Here is a 23,727-nt window from a genome sequence, read left to right as displayed (position 1 = left end):
GGGCCTTGGAGAGGGCAGAATCTACTTCATGAGAGGTTTCTGAATGTGGAGAGAGTGAGAGAATAGACAGGTTGAAATGTCTGTTTGTGAAAGAGAGGAAAGGGGTGGTAGCTAGTTGGATCAAGAAAGAGGTGAAGATATTTTTGTTTCTTTTTATGATCAGAGAGACTTGAAGCTTGTTTAAACACTAGTGGGAGAAAGGCAGTAGAGAGGGAACAGTTTCTTCAGGGAGTGAAGTCCCTAAACAGGAAGTGATGGGCCCTAGAGACAGGAGGGGAAGCCAGGCTGGGCTTCAGATACAGGAGACTCAGAAGCGGGGAATGTAAACGTTGAGGGATTTGGGACGTTTTAGGACCTGAGAGTGTTGGTAGATTGGGGTGGTGGAAAGAGAGGAATGGTGGCTCCTCTCAGTGTTCAGAGATTTTTAAATGGCATTTTTGACCCTGAAAATAGCTTCAGATAAAAAAGTGGATAGCTGTGCTGCATAGATCAGTGGGAGTTGGGGAGGAGGTGGTGCACCTGCAAGCGAGATCTCATTGCATTTGAACTCTAGTCTGAGCCAGGTTGTTGATGTGCTCAGCATCGGACTCTCAGGTTTCCTTAGGATTGAATCACTAATTGCCATGAAGCAGGGTCTGACCACAGTCAGCATCTCTTACTATTCAGCATTCAGAGAAAAGCCTAAAGGCATCTTTCTATTCTATATTTCACTGAAAACATTTTCCGCACCCCCATCACGTCTTCTTACTAATATAACCCTATCGGGATGTGTGCAAGATCTGATTTTGTCTAATGCTAACCATTTTTCACTTCATCTAAAGCCCTGGACTTGTAGTAATTAATTACTGCTTGAAAGCTGAGAGGTGAGGTGGCCCTGTTTCCTTTTACAGCCTGAGGGAGGGAAGAGGGTGGAGAATGCAATGAATTCTTCCTCTTCTCCACCTCTGGCCCTTCCTTCCACCTCAGACCACATTGTCTTGGGAGACTGAATTTCTTAGAGTGCCTTAGTGAAGATGAAGGTGAAAGGAATACCCAGGAATGGTGAAAATAAATAGAATTTAAGAATAAGTCCACCATCTCCACCATCCCTGCTCCCTCCCCAACCTACAGTGCTAGCCCCCATGGGAATGTGCTGGCTCTTGGTCTGAGTCCCTCCTGCCTTCTGTGGGACAGTTGTGGTGAGTGAGGATTAAAAGAGATCTTGCCCTGGTCTCCTGTTTTGGCACAGTGTAGGCTGCACCCTGCTTCCAGCTGTTGAGACAAGTACAAAGGACAAGAGTAGGGGTTAGGGCCAGGAGGGAAAGAATGTAACTCAATCTTTGTAGCCGAAATCCCTACCACAGCCTGGTCTGGGAAATGATCTCCACTGTGTCCCAGTAGTTCTTGGCACTCTCCCATATCGCCACTCAGCTCTGCCTGTCATGGAGGGTAGAGGGGAGGTTTCACCTGGAATGAGTGTTAGGGCACCATTTCTCCCTCACAGCGGGGGAGTAAATTCTACAGAGTAGTCTAGTTCCTCAGGATGGCACAGTGCCCCCTCTTAAGTACGTGGCGTCGGAGATCAGACAGTGGAAAGTCAGGTGAATTTCTTGCCATGTGGTGTCTCATTTTCCTTATTGGTAAACTGGGCCTTGAGTCTCTGATGAGTGATGGGTAGAACATGCTGGAGGATCCTTTTGTCGGTGGGCTTTAAGAAATGAGCCGGCTAGGCACAGGCCAAGAGCACTGGGCAAACAACCAGATTTTGGGCAGAAGACGGAGGTTCTGCTGCTCAGAGTGAACCTGCAGTTGGTTCCCCCTCGGCAGGACTGGTGTAATAATACTCGCCTCACAGGCTTGTCATGAGGATGCAATTAGATAATGCATGTGAAAGTACTTGGCGCAGAGCTGAATCTCAATAGTGCTATTTTTGGATGTGTCCTAAACAGATGTGCTGTAAAGTAGCTGGAAGATGTGAAGGTCTGGTAGGCACTAGGCCATGTGGTCTTAATGCCATGGAGAATTACATTGCCTGTATGTTTCTTCCTCTTTATATTTGGATTATATTTGTGTTGTTACCAGAGCAGTTTTTCAGACCACTGTCTAAGGTGGAGACACTTCCATGGTCATTTATTTGATCTTGTAGAAATGAGGCTCTAGAGGCCATTTTTTTCTAGGCATGTACGGAAATGCTACCAGGTGGACCTAGACTTTGGTAAACCTCTCATAAGCATGGTTAATTGAGCTAATCATTTTAATTTACTCTGATTCACTTGTTTTTGGAATGCTTATATGTTTATACCTCCATTGAAACTCAAGCATAAAGCTAATGCAGGAACAGAAAATCAAATACTGCATGTTCTCACTTATAAGTGGGAGCTAAATGATGAGGACTTAGGAACACCAAGAAGGAAACAGCAGACACTGGGGTCTACTTGAGGGTGGAGGATGGGAGGAGGGAGAGGAACAGAAAAGATAACTATTGGGTACTGGGCTTAATACCTGGGTGATGAAATAATCTGTAGAACAAACCCTTGTGACATGAGTTTACCTACATAATTAATAAACCTTCACATGTACCCCCAAACCTAAAATAAAAGTTTAAAAAAAAAACCTTAAGCATAATTGTTAACATATATGTATCTTAAAATAGTATTCTGTTAAAGACTATCACTCCCCTTGTGGTTAGGGAGGGGTTGTCAATCATTATATATTGTATATTTTCTTAATGGATTTTTCTATTTTAATCCCAGAAAGTCACTGGGGGAGAGCGCTTGGGCTAGTGGAGATTGAGGAGGGTTTTGTAGGAGTTGTGGTCTGGCAGGGCCTGAGAGAGTGTGTGGGTTTCTCTAGACCAGGCTATTCCCCTCTCCGGGCTACTTTCATTCTTCTTTTGTTCCTGTTTAGGGCTGGCATTAGAGCAGACAGGCATTGGTGCGCCCCACTGCGCTCACCATGATGGAGGGGTAGAAACGTTTTCTAGGAAATCAGCCCATCAGGATTACAGTAAGCAAGAAACAGATTAATGCAAAAAGTCTTCCATGAACAAAGTATCAGAATTTAAAACAAAGACAGGATCAGTAACTGTGCTGAGCCCAGCCATATTGGAGCCTGAGGCAAAAAGAAAAATCAATACTGAAATACTGATCCTGTCTTTATTTAAAAATTTGAAATTTGTGGCTGGGCACGGTGGCTCATGCCTATAATCCTAGCACTTTGAGAGGCTGAGGTGGGTGGATCACCTGAGGTCAAGAGTTCGAGACCAGCCTGGCCAATGTAGCAAAACCCCGTCTCTACTAAAATTACAAAAATTAGCCTGATGTGTTGGCGCGTGCCTGTAATCCCAGCTACTTGGGAGGCTGAGGCAGGAGAATCGCCTGAATCCGTGGGCGGAGGTTGCAGTGAGCTGCGATCACGCCATTGTACTCCAACCTGGGCAACAAGAGGTTGAAACTCTGTCTCAAAAAAAAAAAAAAATTGAAATTTGTTTATTTTGGATTTTATTTGCCCTAATTTCAATTTTTAAAAAATATTGCAGTAAAATAGTATTTATCTGGACTACTAAGTTTTTTCGTCACCTTTCTAAATTTTGTGCCCCTAGCAAGTGCCTCATTCCTCTTACCCTAGTCCTGGCCCTGGTTTTACACCAGAGACAAAGGAAGTTTTCCCCTCACATAATTCGGTTCATTGATTGGTGCTAGTGTGCTTCGGGTCCTTCTTGGAGGGTCGCCTTCTTAACAAGCCTCAAGTTTAGAGGACAGCTTTTTCTAAAAACAAACAACCAAAAATGTATTTTTATAGAAAAAAAAGATAATATATGGTCATTATAGGAAATACATCATCATCCTCAGGTAATAACTCAGTCTTAGAAGTTGTTTGTTTTGTTTCAGTCACAGGATTTTGTTGTGTGTGGTTTTTTTTTTTAGTCTTCTTGCTATATATATATATATATATATATATATATATATATTTTTTTTTTTTTTTTTTTTTTTTTTGTAAAGACAGAATTTTGCCCTGTCACCCAGGCTGGAGTGCAGTGGCACAATGATAGTTCAATGTATAAACTATGTATGTATCATAGTTTAGTGTATGATCACTGGGCTCTTTAACTCCAGGCCTCAGGAAATCCTCTCGCCTCAGCCTCCAGAAGGGCTGGGATTATGGGCATAAGCCACCATGCCCGTTGTGTACGTTTAATATTCAATATTTTACTAGCTATAGAATGTTCTTTTGTATCAACAGACTTTTTTTTTTAAACCAAATCTCTCTCTCTCGTTATTATTATTATTATTATTATTTTAAATGATGGACTCTTGCTTTGTTGCCCAGGCTGGAGTGCAGTGGCTATTTGCAGGCAGGATCATTGTGCACTGTAGCCTTGAACTCCCTGACTCCAGTGATCCTCCTGCCTCAGCCTCCCAAGTAGCTGGGACTACAGGCACACACCACCATGCCCAGCCCCAATCTCTCTCTCTCTCTCTCTCTCTCTTTTGTTTTTTTTTTTGAGAGGGAGTCTCACTCTGTCACCTAGTCTGAAGTGCAGTGGTATGATCTTGGCTCACTGCAGCTTCCGCCTCCCAGATTCAAGCAATTCTCCTGCCTCAGCCTCCCAAGTAGCTGGGATTACAGGTGTGCACCCCTACACCCAGCTAATTTTTGTATTTTTAGTAGAAATGGGGTTTTACCATGTTGGCCAGGCTTGTCTCCAACTCCTACTCCTGACCTCAAGTGATCTACCCACCTCAGCCTCCCAAAGTGCTTGGGATTACAGGCCTGAACTACCATGCCTGGCTCTAATCTCTTTTCATTGGGCATTTAAGTGACTTCTATTTTTTATGTTTATAGTTTTTTTGTTTTGACTTTTTTTTTTTTTTTTTGAGATGGAGTCTTGCTCTGTCGCCCCGGCTGGAGTGCAGTGGCATGATCTCAGCTCACTGCTCTACCCTCCAGGTTCAGGTAATTCTCCTGCCTCAGCCTCCCAAGCAGCTGAGATTACAGGCACCAGCAACCATACCCAGCTAATTTTTGTATTGTTAGTAGAGACGGGGTTTCACCATGTTGGCCAGGCTGGTCTCGAACTCCTGACCTCAAGTGATCTGCCTGCCTCGGCTTCCCAAAGTGCTGGGATTACAGGTGTGAGCCACTGCGCCCGGCCTGTCTTAACTATTTTTGTACATACTTTGTGGATATTTCACGTTATTTCCTTAAGATGGATTCCTAGAAGTGGAATTTGGGGGTTGAAAGATCTTTTGGGCTTTTATACATATTGCCACATTGCTTTCCAGGCAGATACCAGCCAACATTCTGCCAGAGGTCTTTCTGCCTCACTGAGACTGCTTGCTTATGGATTACTCAGCTCTCATTCCTTTCCCTCTTCTCAACATTTTTTGACATGTAGCCTTACCAGTAGCGTTAGATACTTGGGTGGAATGGTCCTTGTCTTCCTTCCAGGTCAGGTGGGATCCCCTGTTCTTCTTCAGAGCTACTTCTCCTCCTTGTTTTGGCATAAATCTGGTCTAAACCCTGTGACATTTTGGTTTGTCCTGGTGCCCTGTCGTGGCTTCTGAGTGAATGAGCCCTTTCCTAATTAAGCTTCAGATATTTTTTCCTTAGGCTTCTGACTGCTCTGTACTGACCTTGTGGCCTCTCTCTTCAACCCTTTGTTGAGGCCCCCGAGACTCTGGTTATTGGAAGACCAACCAACCTTCCTCCCCAACCCACATTCTGTCTCTGTTCTGTTTTGCCTGGTACTCATTTGTTATCAATCTAGTTGATGAGTTTATACTCATTTGGTTTTTAGGTTGTTAATGCTAGGTCTCTGCTTCAGGGAAGCTGGGTTTCTTTCTGTTTTATTTGGAGCCTGAGTCAAGTCTGATCTCAGCTTTGCCCAAGAGGGCTGAGTTGGCCGTCCCTGGAACTTACTGCATCGCTGGAGCTTCCACTGAGAGCCAGAAACTGACTCCTCAGTTTTGTTTCTCTTCCTATTACCCAGCTTTCACTTCCTTGGAGTCACTAGGTTCACTAGGTTTCTGTTTACCTGGGGGAATGTCTCGACCTCTCAGGTCTTTTGGAAGCACAGTGAGAGGACGACACAGAGACCAACGCCTGGGCAGATTCTCTCCTTTGCAGACAGCATTTTCACACAGCCAGGACTGGGGTGAGCCACTCGCCTCAAGTGCAGAATTTAAGGGGGCACTCAAAACTCAGTAATCAAGATAAAGAGTATTTGTATGCTTTTTTTTTAAAGACAGAGTTTCATTCTTGTTGCCCAGGCTGGAGTGCAATGGCACAATCTCGGCTCACTGCAACCTCTGCCACCCGGGTTCAAGTGATTCTTCTGCCTCAGCCTCACAAGTAGCTGGGATTACAGTTGTGTGCCACACCTGGCTGATTTTTGTATTTTTAGTAGAGACGGGTTTCTCCATGTTGGCCAGGCTGGTCTTGAACTCCTGACCTCAGGTGATCTGCCCACCTCAGCCTCCTAAAGAGCTGGAATTGCAGGTGTGAGCCACCATGCCTGGCCTCAGTTTTTTAAAAATAAAAATTAATGCAAACAACCATGGTGAACAAAATGTTAGAATTTAAAATAAAGACAGGATCAGTAACAGTGCTGTGCCCAGCCACCCCGCAGCCCAAGACCAAGAAAAAAATAAATAATTCTGAGTCTGTCCTTTTGTGCTCAGGGCAAGTGCCTCACTCCCCTCACCCTAGTCCTGACCCTGGTTTCACACCAAAGGCGGACTAAGTTTTCCCCGATGTAATTCGGTTTATCAGTTGGTGCTGGCATGCTCCTGGTCCTTATTGGAAACTTACCTTCTTCACAGGCCTTGCCAGGTTTGTCTGTGGCTGGGCTTTTATTTCATCTGATATGAAAGACTCCAGCCTATGTGTTTCCTCCCAGTTGAGGGCTTAGTCCTTTTCTCTCTGATTGCTGTCTGATAATCCCAGGTGAAAACCATCTTCGCAGATGAGTGCTGTGAGTGGTGGAGATCTTGGCTCCTGTCCTCCCTAACACTGATCCGTCAACTCAAGAAAGGTAACAATGCAAGCCGTGTACCCCTGTCCACTTCTCTGTGTCTGTCCTTTCCCAAACAGGTATTTGACCATTTTTCCTCCTTGGTCTTTGTACACTAATGCAAGTACCGTTTTAATGTAAATCTAGTCCTTATCTTAAAAATTCTAACTCATCAAGTGTAATTTTTTGTGTTATATTTTAATACTCTGTTCTGGGTAGTTTCTATTAAAGCCTGTAATTGTTAAAATTATTGAAACTCGCATTATTGAGCTCATACGTTCTACAGACATATTAGTGCAAGGTGACGTAGAGTCATTGGGTGCAAGGAACAGAAATTTAATTCAAATTTAAAAATTAAGAAGGAATGTATTGGATAAATACAAGGGAACCTCCCAGAACCCAACAGCAGGAAGTGAAGCTAGATTTTGTGGGTATTGGAAGTTACCAGGTGGCTCTTCTGTCCGCCTCTCTGTCTCTCTCTCTGGAACACACATGGCTGACATTAGCAGCCATCATCCTAGTCTACATGCTTGTGTAGCACCATTTGATTACGGTTCCTGGGTCATCACTTCAGATTCTCAAGGGAGAATGCACTCCAGGTGTCCACTTCTGGTCCAGTTAGCTGTGAGAGGGAAAGGGGGTCACTTGATATAATGCATCTCTAATCATTATTTTAGCATAGGGTGAAGAGTATGGTAAACTAGGCTTGTTTTTCCTACAGTAAATAAAAATAAAATCCTTGCCCTGTGAGAGAATATAGTCCTAGCGAGAAAGACTGGAATGCATATAAGTGGGATATAATCAGAGTAAAAGAAATCAGGGTGGGCATGGGGGTGGGCATTCTGTTGGGTGAAAGTTCACGGAGAAGTCCTGGTTTGATCTACACCTAGACTTAGAGCTATGAGTTTACCAGTTAAAGAGGGGATGGGCATTCCAATACAGAGTACATACAGAAAAGCACAGAGGCATCAGAGGACACTGGCCAGGCACTCTCAGGAGTTCACTGTGGGTTCCAGACTATGATGGGCCTTGTACATCATATTAAGAGACTTAATCTTGTAGATGATCAAGAGCTAGAGGAGAGTTATAAGTAGCGAAACAACATGATTGGATGTGCTATTAATTTACCAAACATCTATTAATCATCTACCATGTGCTAAGCACTGTATTAGCCCTGAGGATTCCAAGATAAACAAGAAGCTCTCCTTGCCAGTTTTATTTCTTCGGTGACTCGTTTTTCAGGTGCCCTACCTAGAGAACAGTCTAGAATGTTGTTTTTATGGGTTCACAGTATTCAAAATCCTTACACTGGTAGAAATAACAAGTATCATTTCTAAGGCAGAAAAGAGAATGGTTCCCTCTTTGCCTTGTCTGTCTAATGGAGAGATTAACACATCCAAGGTAATCACAATACGTTTTGAATACATTATGATAAGTGCAACGAAATAGAGCTTCAGGCCACATGTATGGTAATCTGAAAATTCGGGTGACTGGCAGGGACAGGGAGGACTTTGCAAAAGAGGTATTATTTTAACAATTGTAAACTCATTTTATCAAGCAGAAGACTGAGACAGGATATTCCAGGCAGAGGGAACAGCATGTGTGAACCTCCTGAGAATAAAGCAGCAGAAAGGTTAAAGTTCTGAAAGTTTGTTGGGTTGGGAGGAGCAGAGGTGGGGAAGAGGGAGTATTGAAAGATGAGGCTGAGTGAGGAGAGGGCAGTATTCAAATTATAAAGGGACTGGAACTGTTTTACATTTTTGGTGGGAGTATACAATGGTACAGTCACATTGGGAAAAGGTCTGTCACTTTCTTATAAAATTAAATATATACCTCTCCAGTGGCCCAGCACTTCTCCTCTTAGGTATTTACCCCAGAGAAATAAAAACATGGCACAAAAAGACTTGTACAAGAGTGCTCTTAGAGCTCTCTTTATAAGAGCCCCAGTCTGAAATAGCCCAAGTGTCCATCTGTAAGGGAGAGGACAGACAGATTTATTCAACCAGTGAAATACTAGTCAGCCATGAAAATTAACAAACTACTAATACATTCAACAATATAAACGTTTATGATGAGTAAAATATCCTTATACAAAAAAGTACATACCATATAAGTCTATTTTTATGAAGTTCTAAAGTAGGCTAAACTAATAATACATGAAAACAGTCAGAACAGTGGTTGCCTGTGGGAGGATTTGGGTGGAATGGTCTGGAAAGGGGCCTGAGGGACTTTCTGTGAGATGGAAAGGTTTTATATTTTGATGGGGATTAGGGTTACATGAGTGTATTCACTTACCAGAACTCATCCAATAACACACTGAAGATTTGTACATTTCACTGTAAATAAATTTTATTTACCCTTATCCCCAAAAAGAACTATGAGCCCTGAACACTAAAGATATGTATGCTGAAGTATTTAGGGTGAAGTGCACTAAGGTTTGCAACTGACTTGGAAATGCATCAAAAATGAGATGAGTTGATGTTTGGATAGATGGATGATAAACAGTTGATAAAAGAAGTGTAGCAAAATGTTAACACTTGTAGATTCTACAAGTTGTGGGTGTATGGATGTTTGCAGTTTGATCTTTTCAACTTTATGTTTGAAATGTTTCATAATGAAATGGGGAAACATATAAAGGCTCTTATATTCTGCTGCATTAAGGAATTTGGGCTTTTCTCTGGCTCAAAGGGACTAATGAATGCTTTTAAGAGGAGTTATTCCATAGGAGTTTTACAAAGAGACTGGAGGCACGGAAACTTATGACTCTATTTTAGTTTTTCAGTAAGAAAACAGGAAGGCCTGAGCTAAGGGGCATCAGGGGCACAGTAGAAGGGATGGATTCTGGGTTTGGGGATAGAGTTCTTAAGACTCAGTGAAATCAACTTGGCAATGGTGGGAGTTGGGGTGGGGAGGATATTGTGAGCTGGTGCCCAGTCCTGATTGAAGGACCACAACCTAGGGGCTGATGGATGACAGTAGTGTGGTCAGATAGCCTGAATGTCAGAGGAAAGTCTTTAACACGAAGTTAAGTCAGAATGCTCTGTAACTAATGACTGGGAGCTAAGAAAATGACAGCCTGCTTTCCAGCATGAGAGCCCATCTTTCAGAACGTGGGAGAGTCAGGGCAAAATAGGATGACCTGGAAAAAGTGGTTGTGTCTGGAGACCAGTTGATGAAACCTAAAGAGTTGAAAACAAACCCGGGCAACATAGTAGGATCCTGTCTCTACAAAAAATTTAAAAATTAGTTGGATGTGGTGGCATGCACCTGTAGTCTCAGCTACTTGGGAGGCTGAGCTGAGAGGATCACTTAAGCCTGAGAGTTCAAGGCTTCAGTGAGCCATGATTGCACCACTGCACTCCAGCCTGGGTAACAGAGCGAGACCCTGTCTCAAAAAAAAAAAAAAAAAAGGTTGAAAACATTTATGTACCTTTGATGCCAGTGCGCATTCCATAACTTGGCTACTAAACTCACATCATTACACTAGAAAGTGCTCAGGATTCACAGTTACTTAACCCGATCTTTCTACAAAAGCAGTAAGTGTGGAAAACTATGTAAGCTTTGAAGCATGAAGTTGAACTGGAATGTTCTCGAATTAACATTTGGGAACTGAGAGAATGTCAGCCAGAACTTCAGCTTTGCTGAATCTCCCATTCTCTTTTGGAGAATGTAGTCCACTAACATATGGTGTCCTGGTTGAAATGATCAGAGCCACAGCTTGAAGGTCTGTAGCATGGGTGGGGACTGACACATCTGAGCACCGATGCTGCTCCCTCCGGCTGACCTCTGCTGCTCTGTTTGCTCATCACTTACTAGAGATTGTGGCCCTGGTGGATTAGAGGGATGAGCACAATTTATGCCAAGAGGCTCTCCACTCCTTTAGGCAAGGGATGCTTCAGGATTGAGCATGGGGGTGTTTGATTTCTTTTCCCTCTCAACTGAAGCGTTTTGATTTCCAGCACAAGTATTATTTTTGAAAGAAGCAATAGTGTGTAGGACAAGTGTTTATTATTGTGACAGCACAGGGATTTCTGTGAAGCTCCCCTTAAAGTTCCACCTTGAGCACTTGCCCTGGCCCAGGGTTCAGTCGGTCCTGTCTCACACTGCTCAGTTATGCCAGGCCGAGCAGTGCAGGGTTTTTCCACCTTTTCACCAAGAGGATGTTCTCTTAATATACGTCCCTTCTAGCCCATACTGGACTCTGACCGTCTGAAGATCTGGGACTGTGTAATGTTTTTGTTGTTGCTGTCATTGTAGTTTTGTTGGTTTTTTAAAATTTTTTATTGGTATCCTTTATGGTACTCGGCAAACACATTGTATAACAAACGCTTGAGAACCTGCTGTGGAGCAGCCACTGTGCTGGGTGACAGAGATGCCACAGTGAATCAGTCATCGTCCCTGCCCTTGTGCAGTTTAGAGTGTACGGGGGAAGAAGGCATGCAACCAGGAATTACCCTCTAAGTATTAAATTATATTCATAGTATGTCCTGGAGAGAAAGTAGAGGGTGCTGTGTATACCAAAGAACTTAATCATATGGGAGTGAGGGCCAGGGACCGTCAGGAAAGGCTTAGCCAAGGAAGTAACGTTTAGCCTGAAATTTGAAGGATGATTACTAGGATTGGCTCAGGCCAAGAATGAGGTGAAAGGGCCAAAGGGAGAAGCATGTGCAAAGATCCTTAGGCAGATTGGAGCATAAGCAATGCTGCAGAAGAAGGAAGGCTCTTGTGGCTGGAACCGAGTGAGCACTGGAAGGTGGAGGTGTATGAGCTAGTTTGAAGAGAGACCACATCACTCCGGGCCTTGTAGGCCTTGGTCAGTATTTGGAGTTTTATTCTAAGAGGGGTGAGAAGCCATTGCGAAGTTTCAAATGATATTCAGTTTCTGATGTCTTTCAGCGAATCTCTCGACATTTGCCAGAGAGCTAACTCTGTGGCAGCAGTATAAGGCAAAGGTAGGGGCGGGTAGCTTGTGGAAAGGCCCTTTCTTGGTCAGCCTTAGCTGATAGCCCAGGCCCAGTGTACTATGGTTCTAGGTGTAGTAATCAACAAGAACCAACTTGTATGTGAACCAACTTGATTTCTTAAACTCTTCCCTTTTGTTCCAGGCAAGTCTTTTTCCTGGAAAATTGTTTTGAGGGGAGAAGGAAGACTTGCCAAACCCCTAAGAAGAACCTCCTGAGCTGGAGATCCTCCCCAATCAATCATTACAGTCCTGGAGAGGAAGAACCAATAGCCAGGCCAGTGTGCCATGTTCAGCCTGGGCTGTGGCCTCGATTGGGTTCTGTTGATGTTTCTGTAGCACCTCCACCACCACCACCGTTTGCCAGTCTCTGATTTTGTGCCCACAGCTTGAGTGGGGAGAGAGGGAGTTGAAAACCTCAAGTCATTCCCCATCTGGGTGTTCTGTCTGCCTGGGGAAAGGACTGCTTTGACGTGTTCCCCAGAAGGAGCTGGCACATGGTGATTTTTAATTTGAGGCAAGTGAGGAGAGATTGACATTAAAAAACAAACCCCAAGCCCCCACTGAAATCAGTGTTGACACATGCTTTGCATTGACCTTTTCTCCTGGAAAAAGCTTTGCTGTGCTCCTTGCCATCTGTTCTAGAGTTTTGAAAACTTTTGTTCCTTCCGAAGCTTTTGGCAAAGTTGTCTTCGATGTGAGTAAGTTGTGGATGGGTGTTGATCAGCCTCTTGGGGGTCATTCCTTGTGGGAGCTCACAGGTGCTGTGGATAGAGCACCCAGGTTCTCACCGTGGAGAGGACACTTTCCCACTGAATAGTGCACCTGAACTCTCACCATGGAGAGGACACTCTGCCACCTGAATAGTGCACCCAGGTTCTTACCAGGGAGAGGATACTCTGTCACCTGAACAGCACCCAAGATCTCACCATGGAGAGGACACTCTCCCACCTGATCAGCTAGACAGGCAGAGTTGTGGGCAGTCCCTCTTTCCTTTCACGGTGCCATTTCTCTTCTCCCTTCCTTGGGAGTGGAGGTGTTCCTGCATGATCTGCTGCTACAGGAAGGGGACAGCAGCTTGAGAGGGGGACACCAGGAGTTGGCACTCCTGCAGTCTAGCCCTGGTCCTGCCACTTGGTGGCAGTACTAAGGAGAATGCTTAGGCTTTTCTCTGTGTCTTAGTTTCCCAGTTGGTCAAGTGGAGGTTGTAGTACATGACCTGCTGACTTCACAGGCCCTTATAAAGATGGAAGCAGGGCTCTCTGGTTCAGTCCTAGCTTAGAAATATGTTTTCATTAAACTGCACAAGGTTTAAGAGATTTTTAAAAGTTTGTTGCCTGATTTTTAAATCAGGAGCTCTCACCTAAAAATCCAGCTGTTTTTAGAAATCAAAAGGCTTGACAACTCTTAGCCCACGCTCCTTCGTGACAGTGACTGACTGGCATTGAGGAGTGGCTGGCCCATGAGCAGGGGAATGAACTTTCTCAGGGCCACTGGCCCCACTCCTCCCTGTGATCTTCCTGACAGTGAGTCTGTGTCATCACACAGCCTCCATACGTTTTGTTACAGCTGGACTGTTTCACTCCTTTGTGTGATCTCCCTGGCCTCTTCAGGCTTTTGGGTTTGTGCTCTTGATCTCAAGAAGATATTCCAGATGTAGGATTTTGTGATAAGTAATGTGTCATACAAATACAAAGTGGTTTTTACAGGGAGGTGGCGGTGGAAGGGAAAGGCGGGAACACCTTCTTTCACCATGTTGGTTAGGCTGGTCTCAAACTCCCGACCTCAGGTGATCCACCCGCCTTGGCCTCCCAAAATGCTGGGATTACAGGCATGAGCCACCACGCCCAGCCTAATTTAGTCTTAATTTCTGCCCATGAGGAAATGAAGGCCGGAGAGATCCAGCAACTTGTTCAGTGTTCATGTACGTCTCCTGGATGAAACCCACCTTAACTGAGTTATCTGTCTGATTCCTTAGAAAAGCTTTAGAAGACTATTATTTTATGCTTGTTTTCTGCATTAAGTGAGCAGCATCTGTTGAGTTTCACCTTGTTTTAAAAGAGAAACCAAGAGTTTGTAGGGCAGAAAATTGGAAAACAAAGAGCTGACAATGGGCCTGGATGCGTTTTTTCTTCATTTGGTATCCTCCAGCTCTTTTGGCTTGTGTCATCTTTCCTTCTCAGACAAGTGGACTCCATTCCCAAAAGTGTATATAGGACTTATGTTAGGAAGCGCAGTTTCCTTTTACCTGCAAGATATAAACAGTTGGCAATTTCAGTGCCTAGAATATAGGCCCGATTTTAAAATATCCAGCAAACCTCTTTGGCAGCAAACCCAGAATTCCTGTCTCGGCACCATGATGGGCTTCTTTGTCTCATATTCCTGGTCTAATCATTCTCATTGTCCGCCCAGCTGTTTGCCATCACTTCTCAGATAATCACTTTGGTATTTTTCTCCTCTTCCTGCTCACCTTAACTTCCCCTCCCTCACTTTTCCTTGCAAAGTGGAAGTCACTGGTGTCCTGATTCATTCAGAACAGCCCCTGGGACTTGGCACCCTCTAGCATGATTCAGTATTTGAATACAGAGCCAGGAGATATACTGCTTGCTTCTTCTTCCAAAGCCCCATTGCTGAATTGAATATTATAGTGAGGCTCCCAAGGAGGGTGTTTAAATCTTTTACTTTATTTATTTTTCTAGAGACAGAGTCTCGCTGTGTTGCTCAGGCTGGAGTGCAGTGGTGCCATCATAGTTCACTGCAGCCTCAACCTCCTGGGCCCAAGCAATCCTCCTGCTTCAGCCTCCCGAGTACCTAGGACTACAGGCATGCACCAGTGTACCTGGCTAATTTGTCTTTGTTTGTTTGTTTGTTTTGTTTTGTTTTTGAGATGGAGTCTCGCTCTGTCGCCCAGGCTGGAGTGCAGTGGTATGATCTCAGCTCACTGCAACGTCCTCCTCCCAGATTCAAGCAATTCTCCTGCCTCAGGCTCCCGAGTAGCTGGGACTACAGGCGCACGCCACCATGCCTGGCTAATTTTTGTATTTTTAGTAGAGACAGAGTTTCACCATGTTGGCCAGGATGGTCTTGATCTTCTGACCTCATGATCCGCCCACCTCGACCTTGCAAAATGCTGGGATTACAGGCATGAGCCACCATGCTTGGCCTGTCCTTGTTTTTTAAAAGTTTGAAGACCATGATCTCATGTTGATATCAGAACTAAAAGAGATTTTAGAATTTATGTAATACCCTCCTCTGTGTATTACAAATTCTCACTCACTGTCTTCTCCCTGCAGAGAACTAGGCACTTCTGTCATCTTTGCTTATTTAGCAGGTAGAAGTCTAAGTTATCTCAGTAATTTCATTGGTGACTCCATGATCCTGTGCTTATTAAAATCTTTTATCAGGAAAGTGATGGGAAGCAGCTAATCCTAGGAGTTTAAAATGTTGAAGGATCTATAGGGAAGTGCAAATTAAAACCACAACAAGATGTCACTACACATCCACTAGAATAGCTAAAATGAAAAATACAATACCAAGTGTTGATAAGGGTGTGGAACAATTGGAATTCTCGTATGTGGCTGCTGGGAGTGTAAAATAGCACAACCACTGTGGAGTACTGCTTGGCAGTTTCTTATATATAAAGGGAAATAGTCACTTGCCATATGACCCAACAATTCCATTCCTGGATATATACCTAAGAGAAATAATTATCTATGTCCATAAAAAGGACTTCTGTATGAATGTTTAATTCATAATAGCCAAAAGCTAGAAACAATTCACATGTCCTTCAACAGGTGAATGAATAAACTAATTGTGTAATATGTATACAGTGGACTACTAGTTGACCAAAAAAACGAAAACTACTGATACATGTAACAATGAAGATGTATCTCAGAAATGTTATGCTGCGTGAAAGAAGCCAGACCATAGGAGCATATACTGTAGGATTCCATTTATTCTAGAGCAAGCAAAACTATAGGGATGGAAAGCAGATCCAAAGTTACTTAATACATGGGATGGTGAGGGAGGGTAGGGGAGATTGTCTACAAAGGTACCTGAAGAACTATCTGCAGTGATGGATTGGCTGTCACCACAGCCACTCGTGTGAGTATATACAGTTGCGAAAACTCATCGAACTGTACACTTAAAATGGGTGCATTGTATTATATGTGAAGTTGATATAAAAATAAAAATTTCTGAAGATGAGGGATCTTATCTGAACTGTACCACCAACTAGCTCTATGCGTTATTGTGAAAGGAACTTAATCTTTCTGCATGTCTTCCCTGTTGGGAAAATGAGTATGATAGGTTGCTCGCCTACCTCATTCAGTCGTTGTGTGAATACAGATGAAATAATTTATTTTGAAATGCCTTTAAAATAAGTCGTATACACGTGCTGGGTGGGAGGAGTATTCCATAAACTCATCTTGAGGGAAGAAAGACAAGAACTGTGGTAATGAATGTCTGAGCTAATATTTATATATATGTTGGAATTCATTTGCAAATCATCTTTTTACTTTGTGGAACATGAGCTGTGTCACTTCCCCTCCTTGGTCTTGAGTAAAATGAAGGGGTTAGACTAGATCAGACGTAGAAAACTGGAGGCTCGGAGATTATCTAAAGCTTTTCAGATGTGTTTTCTTTAGCCCCTACACTATGGTGACCTGAACAGCATTAATTTAAAAGGTGACTTGTTGCCAGTGTTTAAATATGGAGATTTCACATACAATTTTGGGTTTCTAGCTCATTTTTAGAAATTAGCAGATCTGACAAAACCAGGTCCACATTCCCACATGGCAACAATGATCTGGAGTTGCATGGTGGCCATCCTGTTACATGAGCCATCACATTAGTTTCCCATATTCTTTACCACTATCTGTGTGTAGCCTTCTCTGTCCTCTGTAGAAACCTTAAGTGGAGAGTTAGTTCATTATTGAATGCTCACTGTGTGTTAAACACTATTTTATGGCATGACAATCCAGAGGCAAACCAAACAGACAAAACCTCTAAACTCATGGTGAGCTATAAATAGCCATCCACATCTCCATCAACAATTAGGGGGAGAAAGTTAGACCAACAATGCTGTATATTTTAGGGAAAACGGGAGAAAACATGTTTTCTTGTGGACATAAAAAAAAAAATCCTACGTATTTAATAGGCAAAGCATGTCTATGTCAAAATTACGCTGCCTACTTCACTTGCTTGCTTCACATAATAGATCATATCCTTTTTATCTTTTTGAATCAGTAGATTCATGGATGAGATTATCTGAGTGTTTCAAAAAATGTCAGTAGGCAGAGAGACTGACACAGGCTACTGAATGTTAAGATTTTCTTACCTCTGTCCAAACCATTAGGTTTTCCCATTTAATCAGGATCTTGGGATGCAAATCAGGCTGAAATAAACACCTCTATTGACAGTCTTCTCTGTTGACAGCCTCCTTCCATAATAGCCTGAACCCTCTTAAGCTCTGGCTGAGAATCTCATCACCCTGATCGGTGTGGCAGATGGGGCTGTGCACGAGAAGTGTCTTGAATGGCACTCTCTCCCTCTTCTAACCTCGTAGTTTACATCTCCATTTGGCCAACCACACAGTGATAGTGACCAACATCTTTAGACTGACAAATCCTGTTAGGCGTGGATTTTGATCTCATGATTTAAATGCTTCTCATCTGCAGATAAGCCCCTTTATAGGCATAGATGCTTGACAGTGTGGCTTCATCTGTGTTAAGTAAAGTGATTCACTAATTTGCTTTTAGATTTATCATGGTCATAGGCTTTGAGAATCTGGGCTGGCTCTCGTCAGCCATTGTGCTTACTGGATTGTGTGGTAGGCGACTGACCCATTTCTTCAGTCTTGGCTGAGAAGGTCATCTTGCTACCTACAAAGAAAACTGCACTGCTCCCATCTGGTGGTAGTTATCTCGAACTGCAGCATCTGAAGGAATTGCCCTGTCCTTCAGCAGTGCCGGGCAGCACTGAAGTGTAGGAAATACCTATTCCCACCTTTTGTTTCACAACATTGTCAGCTGTTTCCATTTTACCTAAAGGGTATCACATGGTTTTTCTAGGAGAGTGAACCACTCCAGCTTCTGCCCATAACTAGCCATGGGACTTCTAAGCCTCACTTGTTTTGTCCATGCATAAAGCAAAACACTTGGACTTAATGCTCTCTAGGAGTGCTACTCTTGCAAAGTCTGTAGTTCTGTGATTTTGAAAAAATTTGAAATATCAATGAAATGAATCCTACTTATACTATTTACAAAACAATTATGAACATACATAGAAATTTTGCAATTTATGCTACTACTTTCCTCAGTTCTAATTAATTATAAGATAACATCATGGATTTAATAACTTTGGCAGGGAGTGGGGGGAAGAAAAGATAAATACCACTGCTTTAAATGCACATGTTTATTACAAGACATTCTGATACCCTTGAAAGCAAAATGTAAAAAACATGCATTTTAGAATTAAGAAATATGTGTGAGAGAGAGAGAGAGAGAGAGAGGGAGAGAGAGAGAGATAAGATCTCTAAGTGTCAATGCTACTTTTGAAAATGGAAAATGTTATTGAGGTACAAAGATTAGAGAGATGACAGTTGAAATTAAAGATTGTATAGTAAATTTTAGTGTTTATTTGAATACTGAGGAATATTATAACAGGAAATGCACAAACATGCAGTCTCTGGTAAATCATTATCATAGTCCACATTTGGAACCGAAGCCCATTACATTATCTTTTTACAAAATTAGGTGTGTATTTTATGAAAACATTCAACAGTGCTTTATGATAAAGGCTCTTTATGGTTGCAAGTAACGAAAACCAACTCAAGCTAACTTGAAAAGAATAACTGTGTAAAGATGCAGCAGGAAATGCCATGGGCATCAACAGACAGGTACTAAAGTGCCTCTGAGCCTTGAGGGAATTCAAAGGGCATAATCAGGACCCAAGTCTTTATTTCTCAGAGGCCGAAGATCTCTATAATGGTTGTTTATTGATCTGTATCAATTTTGCATGTGGCTCCTAGGCCAGTACTACATCATAACCTCTATACAAATTCCCATACTGAAGACTTCCCTCTGTGTTCACCTCTATACAATTATTGACCAGCTCTGAGCAAGAATAGCATACTGATTTTTTTGCTGAACAGAGTCAATGGACAGGATATTCAAGCTAAATGATGACAACGTACAAGGCAGGCAGATGGACTGAGTGTCCAGTGTAACTGCTACTTATTCCAAAGTCTTCAACTTTGACAGTTTTGCCTCACTTTATCTAACTCCTCTCACCAATGGCATTGAACACCTCATATAGTGCTTTAGGAGTGAAGTTGAGGTTAGGGTTCTAAGAATTTGGGGATGCTGTGATGTGGTGTAACAAATTTAGAGCACTTGAGAATTTCTGTAGAGTTATATGCATTTCTTTTTTTTTTTTTTTTTTTTTTTGAGATAGGGTCTCTTACCCAGCCTGGAGTTCAGTGGCGCAGTCACGGCTCACTGCAACCTCCGCCTCCCAGGCTCAAGCCATCCTTCCCCGCTCAGCCTCCCAAGTAGCTGGGACCACAGGTGCATGCCCACCATGCCTGGCTAATTTTTGTATTTTTTGTAAAGACAGGGTTTCGCCATGTTGCCAAGGGTGGTCTTGAACTCCTGAGCTCAAGCGATCTGCCTGCTTCAGCCTCCCAAAGTTCTGGGATTACAGGCATGAGCCACCACACCTGGCTTATATATTTCTATTAATGAATTGTGAACTGTCTTTTAGAGAAAGGTCAGTGTGGACATTAAAAAGTCTCCCCACTAATTGTGTCATACTTGCCTTGTGTATGCTATGTGGAATAGCACTTTCTTACCCATATCATGTATCTTCTCAATAGCCCAGGAGGCAGGGAGGGCAGAAGGAATCTTTAGGTCTGTTTTTAGGTTCAAATTGAGTGATAGGATGAGAAGAAAAAAAGAGGAGATTCTTGAAATTAATTGACAACTATTTAGCAATTAGTGAAATAATTTCCTAGCCTCTCTGGTATGAGGGAAAGTGTGCTCCACTTAACGTCTTTAAAAATGTTTTTGGTTTGAATCACATCTCTTTGAGCCTCTGTATTCTTCAGCTGGTAATTGTGTAAAGGGGAAAATAACACAACTCACAGAATTGTGTTAAGAATTAAACAAAAGCATCAAAATACCCGAGACAAGGCTGGTGCAGTGGCTCCTGCTTGTAATCCCAGCACTGTGGAAGGCCATGGTGGGAGTCCAGGAGTTTGAGACCAGCCTGGGCAATATAGCAAAAGCACTTCTCTACAAGAAAGTACAAAAATTAGCCAGGAGTGGTGGTGTACACCTGTAATCCCAGCTACTCGGGAGGCTGAGGTGGGAGGATCGATTGAACCCAGGAGGTCGAGGCTGCAGTGAGCAGTGATCGCGCCACTTCATGCCAGGTTGGGCCACAGAGGGAAACTCTGTCTCAAAAAAAAAAAAAAAAGTGTACATAGGATAGTAGTTGTAATGTAGTTGGGTTTTTTTCGCCCATTTATCTGTTCGTTTGTAGGTTATTTGGAAAATAATTACTATTCTTTTGTTATGCTGAGATAGGTGTTTGGAAACAATTTCTCTGACTCTTGCCATCCCCTCCCACAAGTAATATCTCCGAGTTCTGAGAATCTAAGAATGTGTTCTACAACAGGCTAGCCCTAAAGGCTGGCTGGCAGTGGCATCAGTACCATTAGCAGTGACAGCGGCAACCTCCAGCCACCACAGTCATCTGACTGACTTTTTGAACATTGACTCAAAAGAGCTTGTGTGTGTTTCTCTCACAGGTGGATTTGCTATTGTATTTCTGGTGAGGACAAGCAATGGGATGAAATGTGCCTTGAAACGCATGTTTGTCAACAATGAGCATGATCTCCAGGTGTGCAAGAGAGAAATCCAGATAATGGTAAGGCTGCCCCTTGGACTTGGGACTGTTTAAAATGGAGGCAGAGGTTGTACTCTCTCATAAGAAAGTCAAACGGGGTTTGTTCCCTTCCCTGAGGTGGTACAGAGGCCTCTGGACAAAATGGGACTGAACAGCCATGTGATATAGGACACCACCCTTGCCTTGGTCACTCTCAGCTGGAGGGTGGAGGAGAAAGGAGCATATTGAGAGAACTGACCAGTTTTAGGTCAGAAAAATCATTTTGGGCATTGGGAAAATCTTACTTAACAACATGGTTCCCACAAATTAACTGTGATATTTAATCCAGAAAGCCTAACTTTCCAATGAGCCTCTTCTTCTGGTCTTGTCTCTCTCTCTCTGCTACCAGTCCCCAGTCTCAGTTCAACCATCCTGAGCTCTTCAAAATCCTGTGAACATATCCTTATACAACTTAATATTTTTACATGTAGTTCTTTTTACCTGGAATGCTTTCCCCCTTTTCTGGCCTGGAAACCTAGACCAAAACCTAGAAACCTCATATATACTCTCTGAATCTATTTATAGAAGTCCAAGAACAGGCAACATCATCTATGGAGATAGAAATCAGAACATGGTTATTCAGGGGCAGGAAGTTGACTAGAAAGTGGTATACGGGGACTTTCTAGGCCATGGAAATGTTCTGTGTGTTGTTTTAGATAGTGGTTACACATATGTGTCAAAACTCAGTTGAACACCTTAAAATCTGCACATTTTATTACGTTAATTAGACTTCAATTCTTAAAACTTACTCATTTTTCAAGATGCAGATTTATATGTTTAAAGAAAGAGTCCCTATGTGTTAGATATACATGCTGAAATATATATGGAGGAAATAATATAAAGTCCTTAGAACAATGAGTGGGTTCAGAAGATAAATAAGATTGGTCAAGAGTTGATGGTGATCGAAGCAGAATTATTTTATGGGAATTTGTTAGAGTAGCATCTTTCTTTTACCTCTGTTTGACATTATACATAATATTATACCTGATAAGTAATATAATAATAATATGTAATAGTATACGCACATTATACATAAGAAACTTTGAATATATAGTCTTTTATTCCTTTGTGCTTCCACAGTGCTTTTGTTTTATACCAATTATTTGCTTAACATGTTATGTTGTAAGCAGTTCTGCTATCAGGGAGTAAGTTATTTAAAATCAGAAATTGTATGCTCCAACACACTGCTTGACATGAAGTAAATGCTTAATAAACTTTGGAAGAAATTCATATTAGAATGATGATAGTAGCAGATACATATGTTCACCTAGAGATGATGATTCCTTTTATGCCCTGGATTTTAATGCTTTTTAAATAGCAAAAAGGGATCCAAAAATGGAGAGCGTGGCGTTGTAGGTATCCCACCAGGCTCCGCTTGCCCATGTTCACCGTAAGTGGCCTTTTCAGTGGCTGCTTAGAATAACTAGTTAGGCTGTAGTTGGACTACTGAAAGTACTCAGAATGTTAGACAGCCTGGCACTACTCTAGATTTTAGAAAGCCAAAACTATGTGGGAAGGAACTGTCAGCACTGCACGACACACCAGCCAACTCCCAAGGGCCATATACATACAGTCAAGACCACGTGGGCCTGTCTGTAAGGCACCAATGCCTTCCACTCCCCTGCACATAGCTCCGGATTCCTGTTCTTGCTGTATCTTCCGTCACACACGCAGTGGGTTTTCTGGGTGCTTCTCATTACTTGTCTTCCTCCCTCCTTGCCCGCGCTTGTTCAGCTCTCACACACTTTGTTTCCTGTCTTTGCTTCTGCTGTTTCCTCTATCTAGAATGCCCTTCTTGCTCATTGACTTGTGTTACAAAAGCAATCGCATGATTTCACTTTCTCCTCCTTATTTAAAAACACACTGAGCGCTTACTTGTGCTAGGCAGGCATTGTAGTGGAGGAACGAAGAAGCACAGGCCCATGAGGAGCTCACAAATTAATGGGCTTGATTAAGAGTTAAATCACACAGGTTCAAGTTTTGGCCCAGACGCGTATTAGCTGTGAGAGTTTTGTTTTTAGTTTATATTCTTTCAAAGCTTTAATATTCAAATAGGTGAGCTAAGCTTGTTACAAAAAACATCAAGCACTTCCCCAAGGGGAGCTCCTATGCCATTACAGGGTCCCAGAGGCAACCACTTTAGGTGATTCTTTTGATGTCTTTCTAAATAACATGTTAATATTGCTAGTTCTTGATTTTTCTTCCATTTTAGGCATTATCTCCTATGGGAAGTAAAGACATAACTGTCACTTATTCGCTGCTTGCCTCTCTCCCCAAATACTTGCAGTATTCTCATCTTCCATTCTTCCAAAACACCAGTAAACTTCGGCAATATGTTGTTTATATGAATATTAGTTTTTACATTATTATGTAAGAAAACTATTTCAACTGAATTCCTGGTGGACTATGATTCCTCTGCCTTTCCTATATAACTTTGCTTTCACTAAAATTATTAATTGTCTTGTTTTCCCTCTCTTGGTCTGAGTTTTCTTTGTACTATTTAACAGTTTAATTCCCAATTTTCCATAAATTGTGTAAACCATTTTTTGGATTTTTTAGATGCATTTAATGGTGTCTATTTTATCATCTTCAAGATTTCTCCCTCAGTCTCCTGACTGAGGAACCTGGGCTCTTTGTTCTCTACCTGATTTATAGTCGAATCTTGGAATTTCCTGGACATTTCCTTTGCCTCTCTTTTTTAATTAGAACTGGTAATTCCTCTTTTGGCTAACTTCCTCATTTTGTTGGAGCTGATCCTCCAGTATCTTTTTTTCTCTCTCTCTCTTTTGAGATGGGGTCTCAGTTACCCACGCTGGAGCGTAGT

The 23,727-nt window shown here is 42.5% G+C and overlaps 1 protein-coding gene across 13 annotated transcripts in view; it reads left to right on the top strand.

The window, feature by feature from the left end:
- Positions 1–23,727, top strand: part of LOC105465203 (AP2 associated kinase 1) — a 223,190-nt gene that overhangs the window by 101,602 nt on the left and 97,861 nt on the right. For 12 of the 13 annotated variants that reach the window (XM_071076849.1, XM_071076850.1, XM_071076856.1 and 9 more), the window contains one exon: positions 20,767–20,885. In XM_071076849.1, coding sequence (XP_070932950.1) covers positions 20,767–20,885 — 119 coding nt within the window. Of the gene's footprint in view, positions 1–6,543; positions 7,016–20,766; positions 20,886–23,727 lie in introns of those variants that run through there. The other variant, XM_071076852.1, reaches the window with a different exon arrangement.

Source organism: Macaca nemestrina, chromosome 13 (assembly GCF_043159975.1).
Source record: "Macaca nemestrina isolate mMacNem1 chromosome 13, mMacNem.hap1, whole genome shotgun sequence".
NCBI classification, from domain to species: domain Eukaryota; kingdom Metazoa; phylum Chordata; class Mammalia; order Primates; family Cercopithecidae; genus Macaca; species Macaca nemestrina.
The sequence above is the reverse complement of the archived record's forward strand: the minus strand, read 5'-3'. Positions and strand labels throughout refer to the sequence as shown.